Genomic DNA, 18,447 nt, shown 5'->3' with positions numbered 1-18,447 from the left:
TCCTTTTCTTCCCACAAATTAGAGCTTTCTTTTGATGGTATTTGATCACCTCTGCGGTTTTTATTTTTTGCGCTATAAACGGAAAAAGACAGAAAATTTTGAAAAAAAAAAAAATGACATTTTCTACTTTTTGTTATAAAAAAAAAATCCAATAAAAACTCAATTTTAGTCATACATTTAGGCCAAAATGTATTCGGCCACATGTCTTTGGTAAAAAAAATGTCAATAAGCATATATATATTGGTTTGCGCAAAAGTTATAGCGTCTACAAACTAGGGTACATTTTCTGGAATTTAAACAGCTTTTAGTTTATGACTGCCTATGTCATTTGTTGAGGTGCTAAAATGGCAGGGCAGTACAACCCCCCCCCCCCCCCCAAATGACCCCATTTTGGAAAGTAGACACCCCAAGGAAATTGCTAAGAGGCATGTTGAGCCCATTGAATATTAATTTTTTTTGTCCCAAGTGATTGAATAATGACAAAAAAAAAAAAAAAATTACAAAAAGTTGTCACTAAATGATATACTGCTCACACAGGCCATGGACATATGTGGAATTGCACCCCAAAATACATTTAGCTGCTTCTCCTGAGTATGGGGATACCACATGTGTGGGACTTTTTGGGAGCCTAACCGCGTACGGGACCCTTCAGGATTTCTAAGGGTGTAAATTTTTGATTTCACTCTTCACTGCCTATCACAGTTTCGGAGGCCATGGAATGCCCAGGTGGTGGCACAACCCCCCCCCCAATGACCCCATTTTGGAAAGTAGACACCCAAGCTATTTGCTGAGAGGCATGGTGAGTATTTTGCAGCTCTCATTTGTTTTTGAAAATGAAGAAAAACAAGAAAAAAAAAAAAAAAAAATTTCTTTTTTCAATTTTCAAAACTTTGTGACAAAAAGTGGGGTCTGCAAAATACTCACTATACATCTCAGCAAATAGCTTGGGGTGTCTACTTTCCAAAATAGGGTCATTTGGGGGGTTTTGTGCCACCTGGGCATTCCATGGCCTCCAAAACTGTGATAGGCAGTGAAGAGTGAAATCAAAAATTTACGCCCTTAGAAAGCCCGAAGGCGGTGCTTGGTTTTCGGGGTCCCGTACGCGGCTAGGCTCCCAAAAAGTCCCACACATGTGGTATCCCCGTACTCAGGAGAAGCAACAGAATGTATTTTGGGGTGTAATTTCACATATTCCCATGGCATGTTTGAGCAATATATCATTTAGTGACAACTTTGTGCAAAAAAAAAAAAAAAAAAAAAAAGGAAGTGTCTTTTTCCCGCAACTTGTGTCACAATATAAAATATTCCATGGACTCGACATGCCTCTCAGCAAATAGCTTGAGGTGTCTACTTTCCAAAATGGGGTCATTTGGGGGGGGTTTTGAACTGTCCTGGCATTTTATGCACAACATTTAGAAGCTTATGCCACACACCACGCACTCTAACCACTTGAAGACAAAGCCCTTTCTGACACTTTGTTTACATGAAAACATTTTTTTTTTTTTGCAAGAAAATTACTTTGAACCCCCAAACATTATATATTTTTTTAAAGCAAATGCCCTACAGATTAAAATGGTGGGCGTTTCATTTTTTTCACACAGTATTTGCGCAGCGATTTTTCAAACGCATTTTTTGGGGAAAAAACACACTTTTTTAAATTTTAATGCACTAAAACACACTATATTGCCCAAATGTTTGATGAAATAAAAAAGATGATGTTAGGCCGAGTACATGGATACCAAACATGACATGCTTTAAAATTGTGCACAAAACGTGCAGTGGCAACAAAATAAATACATTTTTAAAAGCCTTTAAAGGTTACCACTTTAGATTTACAGAGGAGGTCTACTGCTAAAATTACTGCCCTCGATCTGACCTTTGCGGTGATACCTCACATGCATGGTGCAATTGCTGTTTACATTTGACGCCAGACCGACGCTTGCGTTCGCCTTAGCGCGAGAGCAGGGGGGGACAGGGGTGCTTTTTTTTTTCCCCTTTATTTTTTATTTTTTGCTTTTTTATCTTATTTTTAAACTGTTCCTTTCATTTTTTTTTTTTTTTAATCATTTTTATTGTTGTTATCTCAGGGAATGTAAATATCCCCTATGATAGCAATAGGTAGTGACAGGTACTCCTTTTTGAAAAAAGCCCTCAAAGCATCTGACCACACCAAGATCGGTGTGATAAAATGCTTTCCCAATGGCGCTGTTTACATGCGGCGAAATCTAAGTCATGAAATGCTCGTAGCTTCCGGTTTCTTAGGCCATAGAGATGTTTGGAGCCACTCTGGTCTCTGATCAGCTCTATGGTCAGCTGGCTGAACCACCGGCTGCATTCTCAGGTTCCCTGTTGAGACAGGAGAGCCAGAGAAAAACACGGAAGATGTGGGGGGGGGGCATTCCCTCCCACTGCTTGTAAAAGCAGTCTAGAGGCTAATTAGCCGCTAGGATTGCTTTTACATGAAAGCCCACCGCTGGCTGAAAAGAATGATACCAAGATGATACCTAAATCTGCAGGCATCATTCTGGTATAACCACTCAAAGTTGTGAATTGCGTACCTGAAGATAAAAAAAATGGTTAACAATAAAACACAGTAAACGGTAAAGTATAAAAAATTGCATACCTGAAAAGCAAACGTGATAAAAACATAATAACATTAAAAAACATTGCAGAATAGAATACAGTAAAAAAAGAGCAGAACAATAGAGAGAGAATAGAGAGAGAGAGAACAATGAAACGACAACTATTTTTTTTATTCTATATTTTTTTGTGTTTTTTTTTTTTTTACACTTTTTTTTGTAACTGTAACTTTTATAACTGTAACTGGTTCCAGGTTCAGGTCTCTCAAAATGCGATGGCATCTTGGGAGACCCCGTGAAAGTGCGTCTAGTCTGTGCAATGCTGTACCCTACGCTAATACTCAACTAGTGTATGGTAGCATTCAAAACATTCACCAATGCAAAGACCAGGATTGTCAGGACAGGAGGGACAATAATAGCGGGTGTCACGCCTATATCCGCGCTTGCTGCAGACACGACATCTTTTTTGGGGGGGGTTCGTTGGGTAGGCGTACTCGGGAGGACATAAAAATGCCTCTCATGCAGCCGACTGTATTTGGTTGGGGATGTGATTGGGGGAAGTACGGGTGCTGCAGAAGTGGTGGGTTCCCAATTAGGATTGGCGAATGCAGCAGGAAGGGCACTATGGGCACAACGGCCCGTCTGTCTTCTTTTGGGGGCAGCGGGACACTACTTGTGCTTGCCACCTCACCAGCTTGAACTGCACTTATGGGACTCGGCACGTCACCAAGTGTTACTGCAGTGCTGGTTTGACTACGACCAGGGTGTACTAGGCCGCTGGTGCTTGCCACTTCACCAAAACGCTACCAAAAAAAACCTGTTAGCGATCGCAGGGATCAGGCCTGACTCTGCGAACGCTGCAGTTATGCGTTTAGTGTTTTGTACGTGAGACAGTGATTGATCGATACTGCACTTGGGTGGGCTGGGCCGGGCGGAGGGGCAAAACGCAGGTGCTAGCAGGTATCTGGGCTGATCCCGCTAACACTGCGTTTTTGGGAACCCTAAACTGCTGGGGACGCTAGTATAGATCTGATCGGATCAGATATTGATCCGTTCAGATACTATACCACTAAGGGAGGTGTACAGTGCGTGCGTGGGTGTTATCGCTACTGGCACTAACCTGACGCTGCCTGGGGCTGGTGCTTGCCAGTTCACCAAAACGCTACAAAAAAAAACTGTTAGCGATCGCAGGGATCAGGCCTAACTCTGCAAACGCTGCAGTTATGCGTTTAGTGTTTTGTAAGTGACAGTGATCGATCGATACTGCACTTGGGTAGGCTGGGCCGGGCGGAGGGGCAAAACGCAGGTGCTAGCAGGTATCTGGGCTGATTCCGCTAACACTGCGTTTTTGGGAACCCTAAACAGCTGGGGACGCTAGTATAGATCTGATCGGATCAGATATTGATCCGTTCAGATACTATACCACTAAGGGAGGCGTATGCTGCATGCGTGGGTGTTAGCGGTACTGGCGCTAATCTGATGCTGCCTGGGGCAATGCATATCACTGCCGTGCAATCAGGGGGCTAAACCTTTATTAGGTAATAAACGGCGGGTGCCCTGACACTATAAAAAATAAACGAACTAACCAGCGTCACCCGTAACAGTTATACGGTGATCAGTGGTGAAAGGGTTAACTAGGGGGCAATCAAGGGGTTTGTTAGATAGTATATGGGGGTCCCTGTCGCTATAAAACGCTGACGGCGTAAATATTTACCTCCCTAACTAGCGTAACCAGTGACACTAATACAGCGATCAGAAAAATGATCGCTTAGCGACACTGGTGACGGGGGGTGATCAAGGGGTTAAAACTTTATTAGGGGGGGTTAGGGGGGTATCCTAGACCTAAAGGGGGCTAACACTAACTGCCCTAACACACTAACTGTCACAAACTGACACCAATGCAGTAATCAGAGAGAAAAAAAAAAAAAAAAAAAACTGCTTGGTGTCAGTGTGACGGGGGGGTAAGGGGTGATCGGGGGGGGGGGGGGGGGGAAATCGGGGGTGTATTGTGTGCCTGGCATGTTCTACTGAGTGTGTAGTGTTGTGCACTCACAGTGAAGTCTTCTCTCCTCGGCGCCAGAACGGAAAATACCGAGCCGAGGAGAGATGACATCATTTCCTTTGCTGCTGTTTAGCATACAGCAGCAGAGGAAGAACCTGATTGGCTTTGAGTGATCGCGAGGGGGGGGCCACGAATGGATGATCTCCCCCTCACCTCTCATCGCTCCCAGTCACAAGCCGACCGCCTCGGGCACCGGGGGGGGGGGGTCTGATCGGACCCCCGCCCGTGGGAGGCAGATCACGTACAGGTACGCGATTCTGCCTGCCCGTGCCATTCTGCCGACGTACATCGGCGTGAGGCGGTCAGCAAGTGGTTAATAGGACAGGTTCTGTCCCAGGAGGAAGCCTCTTCTAAAGATTATGCACAAGAAAGCCTGCATTTTTCCAGTGCTGGAAAATAATGGTGGCCACACAAAATATTGACACTTTGGACCCAATTTGGACATTTTCACTTATGGGTGTACTCACTTTTGTTGCCAGCGGTTTAGACATTAATAACTGTGTTTTGTGTTATTTTGAGAGGACAGCAAATTTACACTGTTATACAAGCTGTACATTCACTAATTTACATTGCAGCAAAGTGTAATTTCTTCAGCGTTGTCACAAAATAGAATAAAATATTTACAAAAATGTGAGGGGTGTACTCACTTTTGTGTTATACTGTAAATCTAAAGCACTGTGTAAATTGGCAGCTCTATACAAGTACCCTAATAAATAAAATATATGCTTGCCAAGTGTCTTTCAACTTCACTCCAGTAGATTTTTTTGGTAAACTCTTTAAAGAAAATGCGCTGGTTATCTGACCAAGATTCTTTTGACAAAATTGGAAAACATGCACCAAACCCGTTCTTAAAATGAGAAGTTTTAGGATAAACAAAAACACTCGCATACAGCAGTGGCGGCTGTCTGTACATTTTTTTTTTTTGGAGGGGGGGGGGGGGGGTTGCGGTAAACAATGCACCCACAGCAACCCCCTCTGGTCTAGTCATCTGCAACCCCTACCCCCACCCCCCAGTCCGGTCATCTGCAACCCCCCCCCCCCCCACTCCCATCAGACGGTTAGTCTCAGACCCGCTTCCTGAATGGCCGGGTGAGCCCACACTTTTTTTGAAGCCTATTACAGCCTCTGGCTCCAATCACGTCCTTCAAGAAAAAAAATTGGAATCCATGCGTCTGGTACCCCGCATGTAGATAAGGGGGCTGGACGCATGGATGGGGGGGCGGCTTCCTTGCGCTCCTTATGAACGGGTCGCCACTGTTCACATAAATCCTAATAGCAGGGAAATATTAATTTTTTTCTCAGGTTTCTGAAACTGCCTAGATAGCACCACATAGTCTTATTTTTTTGCATGTGTGTCTGACTAGTTAATAAAGAGCAAGTTTATTAAAGTGGTTGTTAACCCACTTCTAATAAATTGTCTATCACCTCTGTACCATTATAACATTTGCCCCTAGGCCTGTGTAATGTAAAAAATCCGCCGATCTGTACAGATATAAGCTCCGCCCTGGGCGCTCAGCAGATTCCTCTCCTTTCTTCAGCTCACAGCTGCAGTGGGCGGGGCCGAGCCCTCCCTCTGATGTCAGCCGGGGAAGAGAGGGAGAGAGAGAGCGCCGACAATCAGCTGAGTGGCGGGAGCCGTGTTTATACAGGTACAGATCGGTGGATTTTTTATATTACACGGGCACATGTTATAATGGTACAGAGGGGATAAGACAATTTATTAGAAGATATGAGAGCAGCAGGAGCAAGGGGGTGGGGGGGTTGGGGCTCGGACGCTGGTACGAGCGGGGAGGGGAGGGTGGAGGAGGACAGATGAGACACAGACACGGGAGAGCTGCAGCGAGCAGGCTGCGGATGACAGAATCACGCAAACGGACCATGGTGTCAGGGCTCAGGAGCCATGATTATTGTGATTAGTTTGCAGATGGGAGGGTATAGCCTGGCAGGTTTAGCCAGGTTTTTTAGGGTATACAGGAGGGCCAAATAACATAGCACTGTGCTGTATAACATGCTTTAAGGGAACAAGATCTGTTTTTTTTTTTTGGGTTAACAAACGCTTTAAGTAGTGAATGTGACACCAAACAAACATTCACTGGTGGAGAATCTATCATGGCTATTGAAAACACATGGACCTGGAGGATTCTCCAGCAGAGAATGTTTGCTGAATGTCAGTCACTTCTTTATAAATAGGTTCCCAAGTTTTTGGGGTTTTTTTTGTTTTTTTTTTTTACAGAATTGATCAAATAAGCAAAAAGCAATTACCACTGCATACAGAATGAGTGTCATTTCTTTCAGAGCTGTAGTATCCATCTGCACAATCAAGACAAAATGGTCCCGTATACTCTGCCTTGCAGCTACAAGTTCCGGATCCTCCTCTTGTACCATCACCATTGCAGAAACCATTCCCATGACATGGCTGTTCAGATCCACCTAGACAGGCTAAAACACAACATAATATGTAATGACCTGTTTTGCTTAAAAAAAAAAAACCCACATGTAACTTTATTGGGTCGATATTAATTGCTACAGGGCTGTAATTTGTGTAACCTTCCAAGCTGTGAGACTTTGCTGTTAGTAAAATCTCCCGGTATCAATTAACATTGGGGAATCAATCAGCCTGGTTCACGATCATTTGATCACAATACCAGCTGTCAGTTTGTCAGCTTGTAGTAATAAATCTGAGCATAGTACTAAATAAAAGCTTTATATGTACTTAGAGCCCATGACAGTATTGTTTAGGTAGGCAAATTAGTCTTAGACCTTCTGACAAGTCAACCAACACATACTAAGTTTGGTCTGAATAACTAGGCTCCTAAAATCACTGGTCATGAAAAAGGTAAAGTAGATAGTCATGTGAAAAAAAAAAAAATTTGTACAACCTACGGGAAACTGTTGACCTTTTCAGTATATTTGAGCAGGCAAACAGATTCCAAGTGTCTAAAGATAAAGCTAATGCACTTGAATGGGAAGACAAGAAAAAAAAAATTGCCTTTTCAAATCATCAATATAAAATAATGGTGTACTGTTCTTAGTATACCCTTGGCAACAAAAGCTGGTATTGCCACCTTAGTTAGGAGAGTTCCCCTCACTTTCTGTGTGGCAAGGCAGTGAGGGCAAATCTTTCTTATGGAGTGTCAAACAGGGGTAACAACTGAAATAATTTGATTCCCCCATCAACACAGTCAGTGTTGATGAGGGACTTCCTCCTGCGGAGCTACTGTGTTCTCCCAGCGGGGGAGGGGCACAGGGAGCCGACCCTGCCGGGAGAACACAGTTATTATTGCTAGAGCAGCTGCAGGCAATAACTGCATGCAAAAATCCAACATGCTGGTTGTACCCAAGTTGATTGAAGGATTGCCTTTGGTACCATCAGCCTGCCCATACATAGTTCAAATTTCAGCTGGTTCCTGCAGAACTGGTCGAGATTCAAACAGTCTATGGCTGGGTTGAGGCACATCCAGCAAGAAAATTATAGTTCAGTATTCAAATAGGACAATGTTTAGTATTCAAATAGGACAACGATTGAAATAGCAATACATACTTGTATTTTGTACTTTTATTTTAGCATGTTGTTTGATAAGTCAGATTTCCATACTAAGACTTGACTTTAAAGTGGTAGTAAACTCTTGTTTTTTTATTTTTACCTATAGGCAAGCTTATAAATGCACCATTTGGGAGATATTCTAGTGAGCAGCAGCGGGTGATGTTGCGGGTGATGTTGCATGCGCTCTGAAAGAACCTGTGCTGTTTCTTCAAAGCTCTGTGCCACAGAAGTGACATAACCGTGGCTCAGCCATTCAAGCGGCTGCAGCCTCTGCAGCGGTGACAGCATGTTGCTGGAGGGCTTTGTTTCAAGGTAAGTCTTTCATAATATGCTAGTATTCAATGCTTACTAGCACATTAGGCCTTTAACTTGCAGGGAGAGTACCCCCCCCCCCCCACCCCCAAATGCTTACTGCTGCTTTAAATTGCAAGAATAAACCTAGCAGTCAAGTTTTTATCTTACATTATCATTAACGAAGTGTAAGACTTCAAAAATGATTTAAATATTTTATTGTTGGGGTGATGTTTTTACAACACACATCTTTTGTCTAGCAAACCAACTGAATTGGCCAATACTGTAAAGTCTTTGCTTAAGCTGGATGAAGTTTGATTGGTTCAGCATGGACCGGATAAATTTTGATCAGTGTCTGGCAATCCCTGTCAACAGAAGTCAACTGTTTGATCAACTTCTGTCAAAGGGACCTGCTGGAAATTTTTTCCCGATTAGCAGCTGCAGTCAATGACCAATGTACTCTGACAGCAGGGCTGCTGCTGTCAGAATACAATTTCCTGGCAGGGAGGGGGGGGGGGGGGGGGTACCTCCATCCACCTCACTTGTATGGTAAATGCTTCATTTATGAAAACATGTAATATTTATATACATAATGGACTTTGTCACATTCCCGTTTCTGCCTCTACCTTAGAACTGCTGTAAATGTTAGCTGTTCAGATCTTTGCACTATAATAAAATCATAATTTTGGACGAAGTAAAAGCAACTTGTCATGGGCACCCCTTCTTAACTGCTGCAGAAGGTGTGCAAATATATATATCGGCTCTGAAGTCCGTGGGAGACATAAAGATGTTGTTAGGTGGCTCTTTAACATTACACGTGTATGTTATTATGAATTTCATTATAATAAAAAATTGAAGGAAGCATGCATTTCCTGGAAAACTTGCTGTCTATACAAAAATATATTCTACTTATTTGGAATGTTCTACCCTACTTTACCCAAGCAGTCAGGTCCATATGTTCCAGAAGGACAACAGACTTTTATTGTCCCAATACAAAACCATTTAAATAAATCGGGATACTTGTTCCTCCTGTAAAAATACAAAAAAATAAAAACTATGGTATGGTAATTAAAATTCAAATAACCAACTATCAATAATGCTAGTAATATTTAAAAATGGCAGTGACATAACATATTGTGGTGGAAGTCCATACAATTTTTTTTGTGATGAAGAGATGAGTTACAATGAGTTACATACTATTTCATGTTCTTTAAAGAAAACCTTTCCCAAGACAAACAGGGCAGAAATTGGCAATTCATTCTGTAAATGCTAGTTGTCTGACACACTGACCAGTTTAAGTCTAGTTAAAGAGGAAGTAAACCCTGATAGTCTATTCCCACACCAGACAATCCAGGGAGAAGCCCCCCCCCCCCCCCCCCCCCCCAATCACCCTCCAGCACACTGTGGGTGATTGACAGTCCCAGCATGTTTCCCCATGAGACTGTGTAAAGCATGATGTGTCCATTCTCTCCACTCAGGTGTCAGATTACACTGAGCTCCCTGCTCTATGCTGTGTAGAGTGGGACATCAGATCCCAGCCCCCTGCATTCTGAAACTCTGAAATGCTGTGTAAAAGGTGTGCTTTAGGAGGTCACAGAGAAGAGAGGGCTGCAGATAAACAGGTACAAATTGTGGAGGAGAATTTGTTTAATCTGTGTGCATCACCTAAGGCTAATCACGCCACTGGGTATATGTAAGGGTTTACAACCCACTTTTAGGTTTATTTGCTAGCAAATGCTAATAATGGGAGGATCATCTTCACACACAAACATTTTTCATATAATGGGTCTCATTCTATCCATGCATATAATAAAAAAAAACAACCAAACTGACTACTGATTTTTTTTTAAATGATCTTTTGACTGAAAATGTGTGCTTTACAAGTACCAATTTAGCCATATTTTTCGCCAGGACCAATAATGTCTTGTCAATATAAACACTTATTTACTGATCCATTTATTGCAATAGATTTCTTTGAGATATGGCCCATTCATCAAAATAATCACTATACCAAGCGAGCATGAACAAATCTAATCTACCATAAAGCCTGTGTCTGAGCATTCAAAAAAAAAATAGAAACACTTCAAGCTTAGGATTCCCCAAAAAAAATAAAATCACAGCTTACATCTTAAACCACCATTTTTCCATCTGTTCTTCGTGTTCCTCTACCATAAGATTGCATTCAAAATCAGTGCCGTCACAAAGATTTTCTATAATCTCCACCAGGCGAATCTCACTGTAAGAAAAACACATAAATAAGTAAAATGACTGCCACCATACAAACAAATAAATATTAGAATATATAATACTCTTTTTTCACTTCCAGATGGTACAAACTATGCACGAATAAACATATTTTCCCAATACTAAACTGAATTGATTAATGCGTTTGAATACCCCTGCAATAATATATTTTATGGTTAATGTTTCAGTACCTAGATTCATATTTTGATAATGTTTTTTCTTCCCAAGCAGTGTTCCCTCCTCCAAAATTCTGTTTTGATGTCTTTTCAAGACCCTGTAAAAGGAAAAAAAAAAAATAATAAATATATAAATAAATATATATATATATATATATATATATACAGTTTATTTTTCAGCTGCACAAGTCAGATGAGTGTTGGAAGCTGATATTTTGCTATAGCAACACATTTACTTTTATTTAGTTTGTATGAGAGAGCCCTGTGGAGTTTCTGCTATTAGTTTTACCTGCATTTAAAATTATAAGTTCATATGATAATGGAGGACAGAATTTATACTTTAGTTTATGGAGTCTAACTGGAATTTTCACCTGCTGGGTTTCCATATTTTTGAAGAATTACTCTCTGGAGCCAGGAGACCAGCATTGGTAGTTCTCATGGTACCGGAGTTTCTATAACTTCTAACACACCCCTAGAATTCACTCTTGCCTGAACCCCCGACCCTAAGAAAATAAAACAAAAGTACAGTATATCTAAAGCAACTTTTTTTTTTAATGGAAGAGAGGGCTAGAATCTCTGACAGGGTTTCATTGTTGTCCATGTTTCTGATGGGCAGATTCACCTTCTCTATTTGTCCTTTTAACGATTTGCACTGTAATGCCCCGTACACACGGTTGGACTTTGTTCGGACATTCCAACAACAAAATCCTAGGATTTTTTCCGACGGATGTTGGCTCAAACTTGTCGTGCATACACACGGTCACACAAAGTTGTCGGAAAATCCGATCGTTCTAAACGCGGTGACGTAAAACACGTACGTCGGGACTATAACGGGGTAGTGGCCAATAGCTTTCATCTCTTTATTTATTCTGAGCATGCGTGGCACTTTGTCCGTCGGATTTGTGTACACACGATCGGAATTTCCGACAATGGATTTTGTTGTCGGAAAATTTTATATCCTGCTCTCAAACTTTGTGTGTCGGAAAATCCGATGGAAAATGTGTGATGAAGCCTACACACGGTCGGAATTTCCGACAACAAGGTCATATCACACATTTTCCGTCGGAAAATCCGACCGTGTGTACGGGGCATTAGAGAAAGTAAAGGAAAGTCCAAATTTAGTGCTGTCCATGGAACAGAAGAGGAGTAGAAAATCTTCCAATAGAAACTCCTAGTGACAATTGTGTAAAATTTCAATCACTTTGGAATGAATTCTCTTACTTCATGCTCTATCTCCAGGACAGTAACCTAAGGGAAATCTCCCAAAACTAGAAATGGCAAAAAAAAAAAAAAAAAAAAAAAAAAAAAAAAAACCACACACCCACTGTGTTTTAAACCTAAATCTAGTAAGTAAAAAAATATTAGTTTCTCCATCATCTAACGAGACACACAGGAATTCAGAAACAGTTGGGACATCCAAAATCAGTCCAACTGAGGGGTGGGCAACAGCCCCTGACAGGCCCAATAGGATTTTTTTTAATTTGTATCAGAGGAATTCTGAAGGACCAACGCATGAATCAAGTGACAAGGTAACACCCTCTGCAAGATAGAGGAACTTCCACAGCCAATGGGAAGCACAGAAGATGAAGTGTTCCAGGCCAGGACAGAGAAAGCATCACCAAAAAGGAGAAACTATCATGTGAAGAAACAAAATGTGTCTGCTAGAGAGAGTGTCAATCAACAAACTACCAATAACAGGTGGAGTAAACCCTAACTAAGCAGGAGGGATCTAGACCCAACATGGGTCAACAGTAAACAATGTACTGACCAAGTGAGTGGTAAGATTCATGCTACTATGAACAGTCACCTGCTTTGAGGCAGGAATGAAGGAGGAATCCAAGGGAACTCCCTCAAGTGGTAGCTGTTCAGCTGAAAAAGATGGACCTCCTGATAACTGCATCCAGCAAAGGCCTCTGGATTTATGGTACCCTCTACAGGGGATAACTGTTAGGCTCCTAGTGAAATCCATCTGCTGGTAGTCTGGGGGAATATAGGGCCATCCAGCCAAGGAAACGTCCCCCTGATCAAGAAAATGGGAGCAACCAAGTACTAGCCCCTCACCCTTCACTGTGTGGAGCAGCGACCAAGGATATCCAGAAGGTGACACTTCAATTCTACAAGAGGCAGGAGTGACGCACTCAGCACAGTCCAGAATAGGGACCAGGTCACTTGACCCATCACAGGGATAATTTCCAAACCTTCCAAGAGGTAAAGGTCCTGCATTGGTCAGAAGATTTCAAATGCAATCCAGGTCACAACACCAATTTACAGAAGGATCACTCAATGAAACAAGAACTGTTCTGGGGAACTGTTCTGGGGAAGCCCCAAGCATGGGGACATATCAATACAAGATATCTCCCACCGCTCTATCCTCCGCAAGAGCCTGGACTTTTTGGTCCAAAGAGACCATCTAGATGTCTCGACCTATGTCCAGACTTCTAGCCACAGATGGAATATTGTGAGTACACATGAACAGGGAAGACCATGTTAGAAGGGCATATCTCTTTGACAGGTGGGGAAGGAGTCAAAGATAAAAACTAAGTGGACTTCCATAACAAGGACCAGAGATAAACATCCTCGCACGGTGGCGACTCAGGATTACCAGCTCTAGACACCTGGGAAATCTCCAGGTGAGGCCTGCAGGTAACAGGGCCATCAGAAGGGTACAAAGTGCAAGTTCCAGAAAACATACCCTCATCAGAAGAGTCTGAGTGTTCCACAATGGGGATGCCAAGTAAAAGCGCTAGGGTGTGCACAAGGACCAGTGCATTGAGCAGTGTCAAGTGCTCCAGGAAGACACCGAAAGGTCAGATCCTAACTAGGAAAGAGAACAGTAGACTGGTTTCGGTCAACCTTGTAGGTCAGGAGGTGCCCCAAGGAAGGAGTGCAAACAATGGGTTAATTTGGCACACTCTGGGTAAGGCTACAGAGATAGAAATGGGAGTGGGATCATGGTGCCCCAAGGAAGGAGTATCAAGTACAACAAATGGCTCAACCATAGCCGAGAACACAGAGCTTTCCTAAAATAAGATGCAGAATGCCTACTGCTGAAGTAGATAAAGAAGGGTGGGATTCCTATGACCCTTTCACAGCGTTAAGGCAGTATGCTCCAGCCACCAGTGGTTCTGCTGATGACAGTGTCAAGAACAGGTATAAAAGAAATGACATGCTTAAAAAAATGACAACTATGTTAGATGTTCATTGAACATCTCATTAATGTCCCAACCCTGTAGCCAGTGCACCTAGGGCATCTTTATAGACATAATTTTCATGCATCTATTTTTTAACAGCTGCATAGTAACACATTGTAGCCAATAAAGACACAAGTGGTGCAACATAACATCACAGAGTGATAAAGAACAAAACAAAAAGCAGTAAAATTAACTATCCATAAAAAGAAAAAAGTAAAAGAACAGCAGGAGTAGAGGTGGGATGAGAAGGTGTACATGGCACATAGGGGTTGATTTAATAAAACTGGAGAGAGCAAAATCCGGTGCAGCTGTGCATGGTAGCCATTCATCCTCTACCTTCAGCTTGTTCAATTAAGTTTTGACAAAAATTGGAAGCTGATTGATTTCCAAGCAGAGCTGCACTCTCCAGTTTTAGTAAATCAACCCCATAGAATAGATCACTTTTAAAGTTCTAGCCGGTCAGCCATCATATTCTCTAAAAGCAGAGGATCAGGAACAGGGCAAAAGTAGTATATTGCCTTTTTTTCTTGCTCCCCCTGTTCCATGAAGCTGTGAAATGCCACCCATCATCTCATCCTATGCCCGATTGCGACATTGTGTTATTGGCCTATTGTACACAGCCAACCTTGATCTTGCAGTCTGACTGATAGTCCAGGCCTGACTGTCACTGGTCAGGAGCTCTCTCCAAACTTGTTGCTGAGGCATTGCTACCTGATTAGGCTGGACTATCTGCACTATAAAGCTGTGGGCTGCTCTCCCATCTCCCTCCTCCTCCTCTGGTGCCTTCAGTGAAGTTACAGCCACTTTAAAGCTGCTTTGAGTGCTGTAAAGATATTTAAAGTAACACTACAGACAGTCTTTTTCCTTTATTGAAAGGCTCAAATAACAATTGCATTAGAAACCCTGAAACAAAGCTAGTTAAAATGCTGGTAGGTAGCCCTCCACGATGCCCTGCACCACCCTGTTGCTCCTTCCTTTAAACCTGCAATTCCAGCTGAAAATTCTCTTTAATGCTTCTCCAGTGTGCTTTCAACATTTAAACTACCGAGACACAAATACACAGTTTTTAGAAACAAACCCTTTTATTTTGGTTTACAAGCCATTTGAATTTCAACTGGGCAAATCCACCATTTACTATCTCGTTTAGTGAATGTGCAAGGCTATATAGAGAAACTTTAGAAAGATGGCGATGCCAGGACCATGGAAGCAAAATGAAAGGAGATTGTGGACCTGTTCCAGCAACTATGCAACTTTCCAAATCTAAGGAGCCATTGACAGGTAGCATGTCTGGCTGGTGATGCCCCAGTGAGGAGAAAGGACGGGATCTAAACAACAAAAATAACTTTTCTTTGGTCCTGCTGGTGGAGGTAGATGCAGACCACTGTTTCATTATTATTATTATTGGGGGTCCTATGGAAGAACCAGTGATTTTACCATAATTAATCAATACTAGCTTGGTCAGTGGTTATGGAATGACCAGCTAAATATTCCAAGAGACAGGCCATGGCCATTAACAATGAATCTCTTTTACGGATTTGTATTTGTGGGTGATGAGGCCTCTGAAAATTGGCAATATTAAATGCAGCCTTATTTATAGGGAGCTTGAGTCACCTCATGAGAATTATTAAATGTAGAAATTGCATGTCAACAAAGTGGTTGGGTATACTTTTGCGGATCCTGCACTTTGTTATCCAGGTGACTCTGTTGTGAATGTGACCTACATTCTCCACAACTATGCTTAGGAAAAGAATGGTTACAATTTTGGTTACACCTTCCAGCACAACCTGGAGTAAGCACAGCAGACATCTGTTCTGAGCCCTGTGTTTGTATCTCTATTCAAGAAAAGGTTACAGAGTATTTTCTGACCCTGTAAGTTCCTTGGCAAAAAAACTTTGCCTAATTTATCTAAACATTAAAGAAATATGTATTTTACTTGGTGCTCAATAAGTTAGAAAGATTGTGGTCATCTGTTGATAGTGTCATCTTTCTTCTCAAATTCAGCATTGTCGCTTTGCCACAAATTTGCAGGCTGCACAAGAGCACATTGTGGCAAAGTAACAGACTTTTTTTTAAATATTATCCGAGTTACCAGTTGCAGTTGTTGCAACATTGTCTTATGTCAACCCATTCTTTAAAGACCTTTGAAGCAATTACTCTCCAGATAAGATTCTTCCTATAATTGCCCTTGGTCATAAATCTTAGGGCGCTTTAGGACTAAGGCTATAAAACCTTCAATGTCCACCCAACCTGTAAAGTTCCCTTGCAGTGAACAGCCTATTTGCCTTTACTAAATCAATCCCAGTATGTCAGGTAACTGCCAAATGCTGTCATGTGAACCGACCAGATAGAAGACAAGGCCTTGTCTTGCAGTGGGACTGAGCCAAAACAGCTGCCCGATGCAGTCCTACTGCATCTGGTGTGAATAGATCCTTAGATGTGGTGACTGCATTGGTTTTCTTTTTTTTTTTTAAGCCTTTTTTCCTTTATTTCACCTGGTGATTCAGTCAGTACCACACTTCCTATCCTAGGATTCCTCCACGCTGTATGAAGTAGCAAAGCAGACACCTTTGGACAGCAGCATTGTCAGTCTGGGGAGAGAGTAGTGTTAGACTAACAGATTTAGATGGATTTGACTAACAATTTAAAACTGAACTCCAGCTATTACTATACTAGCAGTTATAGCAAACATTTTTTTTTTTTTTTTACTTATAGGATAACGGTTTTACATAAATGAATAAAAGCTGACTATTGTAAGCACACCTGTCAGTGGTAAATGGTTTGTTTCAACCCTCTACCTGCCACATTATCTGGACAGCCTGGTCCATTAAAGGAAGTTGAAAAATAACAGGCTTCTTGGCCGAACCACGTAGTGAAGATAAAGGGGGAAAAAAAAAAAAAAAAGCTATATTATATTTTGGTTTTAATACCAATTTAAAAAGGATAAGTTCGCTTTTAAAAAAAAGGGAAAAAATAATAAATGCACATTATTTTTTCTTTTTTTTTTTTTTTTTAAAGGTAAAAATAATGTGCATTTTTTTCTTCTTTTTTGAGCATGTAAAAGCATTGCACCAGCGATCAGCAAATCGCTGGTACCATGCAGGTCTCCAGCAGATCCGTCAGTGTGTGTGCCCGTACATCCCGTATGGGCAAGCAGATACAATCTGACAAGAAGAGAGAATGAACTACCATGGCGCTACACAGCGGTGGTAGATTGAAAACTACAAGCCGACAGCCCCAAAGGCTGCCAGATCTTGTAATTTTCCAGACACATGACACTATGAATGAGTGAACGTCCGGGTCACTGCCACGTTCTTTTAAATTTGTGACAGCTAGCGGGGGAGGGGGGGCTGGTGGAGAAGATCCCGCTAGCTGTCAGATCGGGGACTCGGGGAAGTGCAGAGGCCAGTCCCTTCGTAACATGTTACACCGTGAATATGAATGTAACATGTTACAAAAGGTGTACTTATCCTTTAAGGCTGGGTTCACACTGTCTTCAGATGCGGCTCACAGCAGGGGTCCGGTGAGTCCCCGTTCTTCATTTTAGGGACGAATCAGGCTCGAATTTTTGCCTGAATTCGCACCTAAAACGGAGGGAAGCACACACAGGACTCCTGTGCAATCTGCTCCGTGGCAGCCACAGAGCTGTGTGAACCGGCTCCATTGACAGCCGGGCACACTCTCCTGTCATGCGAATTGGATGCGGAGAAATCTGAATCCAGTTCACATCAGTGTGAACCCAGCCTGCATTTAAAGTGGGAAAAAGCCTAAACATTTCTTACCTTCATGCAGTCCTTGCATGAAGGAAAAAAAAAAAAAAGTTTAGGAATTTGCACCCCCCCCCCCTCACATTTACCCGAGTCCTCCTTTGATCCAGTACTGTGCACGTCTGCAGCTCTCCTCCCCCTCACTTCCATGTCTCACAGGCTTTGCTGAAGCAACGGGAGCCATTGGCTCCTGCTGCTGTCAGTCAAAGCCAGCAATGGAGGTCGCCAGGGGCAGGATCGAGTCTGGCTTCTTTCAGACTGGGGCGTTGTGGGCGTCGGCGGTAAAGCAGCACTATATTTAGCGCTGCTTTACCGTCGTTTTAGCAGCGCTATTCGGCCGATAGCGGGGCAGATTTAGCCCCCGCTAGCGGCCGAAAAAGGTTAAAACCGCCCACTTTGCCGGCGGGTTTGTGGCGCTGCCCCATTGTTTTCACCGGGAAAGGGCAAAGCAAAAGGCAGCAGGTCGGGATTGCTCTGCCCTTCTAGACAAACTAAGGAAATCTCTCTCACCCCTCCTTCAACTGCTGACCCTGGCCCGGTGAGGATTATTACACAATTTGGTACCCAGTGGGATGCTGTTAGATCTTTACTATAGA

The 18,447-nt window shown here is 42.5% G+C and overlaps 1 protein-coding gene across 1 annotated transcript in view; it reads right to left on the bottom strand.

The window, feature by feature from the left end:
* Positions 1–18,447, bottom strand: part of CRELD2 (cysteine rich with EGF like domains 2) — a 58,582-nt gene that overhangs the window by 32,627 nt on the left and 7,508 nt on the right. The window contains exons 2-5 of the mRNA XM_073619728.1: positions 10,912–10,994; positions 10,602–10,712; positions 9,414–9,505; positions 6,904–7,080 (exon numbers count right to left, since the gene is read on the bottom strand). Coding sequence (XP_073475829.1) covers positions 6,904–7,080; positions 9,414–9,505; positions 10,602–10,712; positions 10,912–10,994 — 463 coding nt within the window. The remainder of the gene's footprint in view (positions 1–6,903; positions 7,081–9,413; positions 9,506–10,601; positions 10,713–10,911; positions 10,995–18,447) is intronic.

This window comes from Aquarana catesbeiana, linkage group LG03 (assembly GCF_042186555.1).
Source record: "Aquarana catesbeiana isolate 2022-GZ linkage group LG03, ASM4218655v1, whole genome shotgun sequence".
In the NCBI taxonomy this organism is placed as follows: Eukaryota; Metazoa; Chordata; class Amphibia; order Anura; family Ranidae; genus Aquarana; species Aquarana catesbeiana.
Note: the sequence above shows the minus strand (reverse complement) of the source record. Positions and strands in the feature narration are given on the sequence as shown.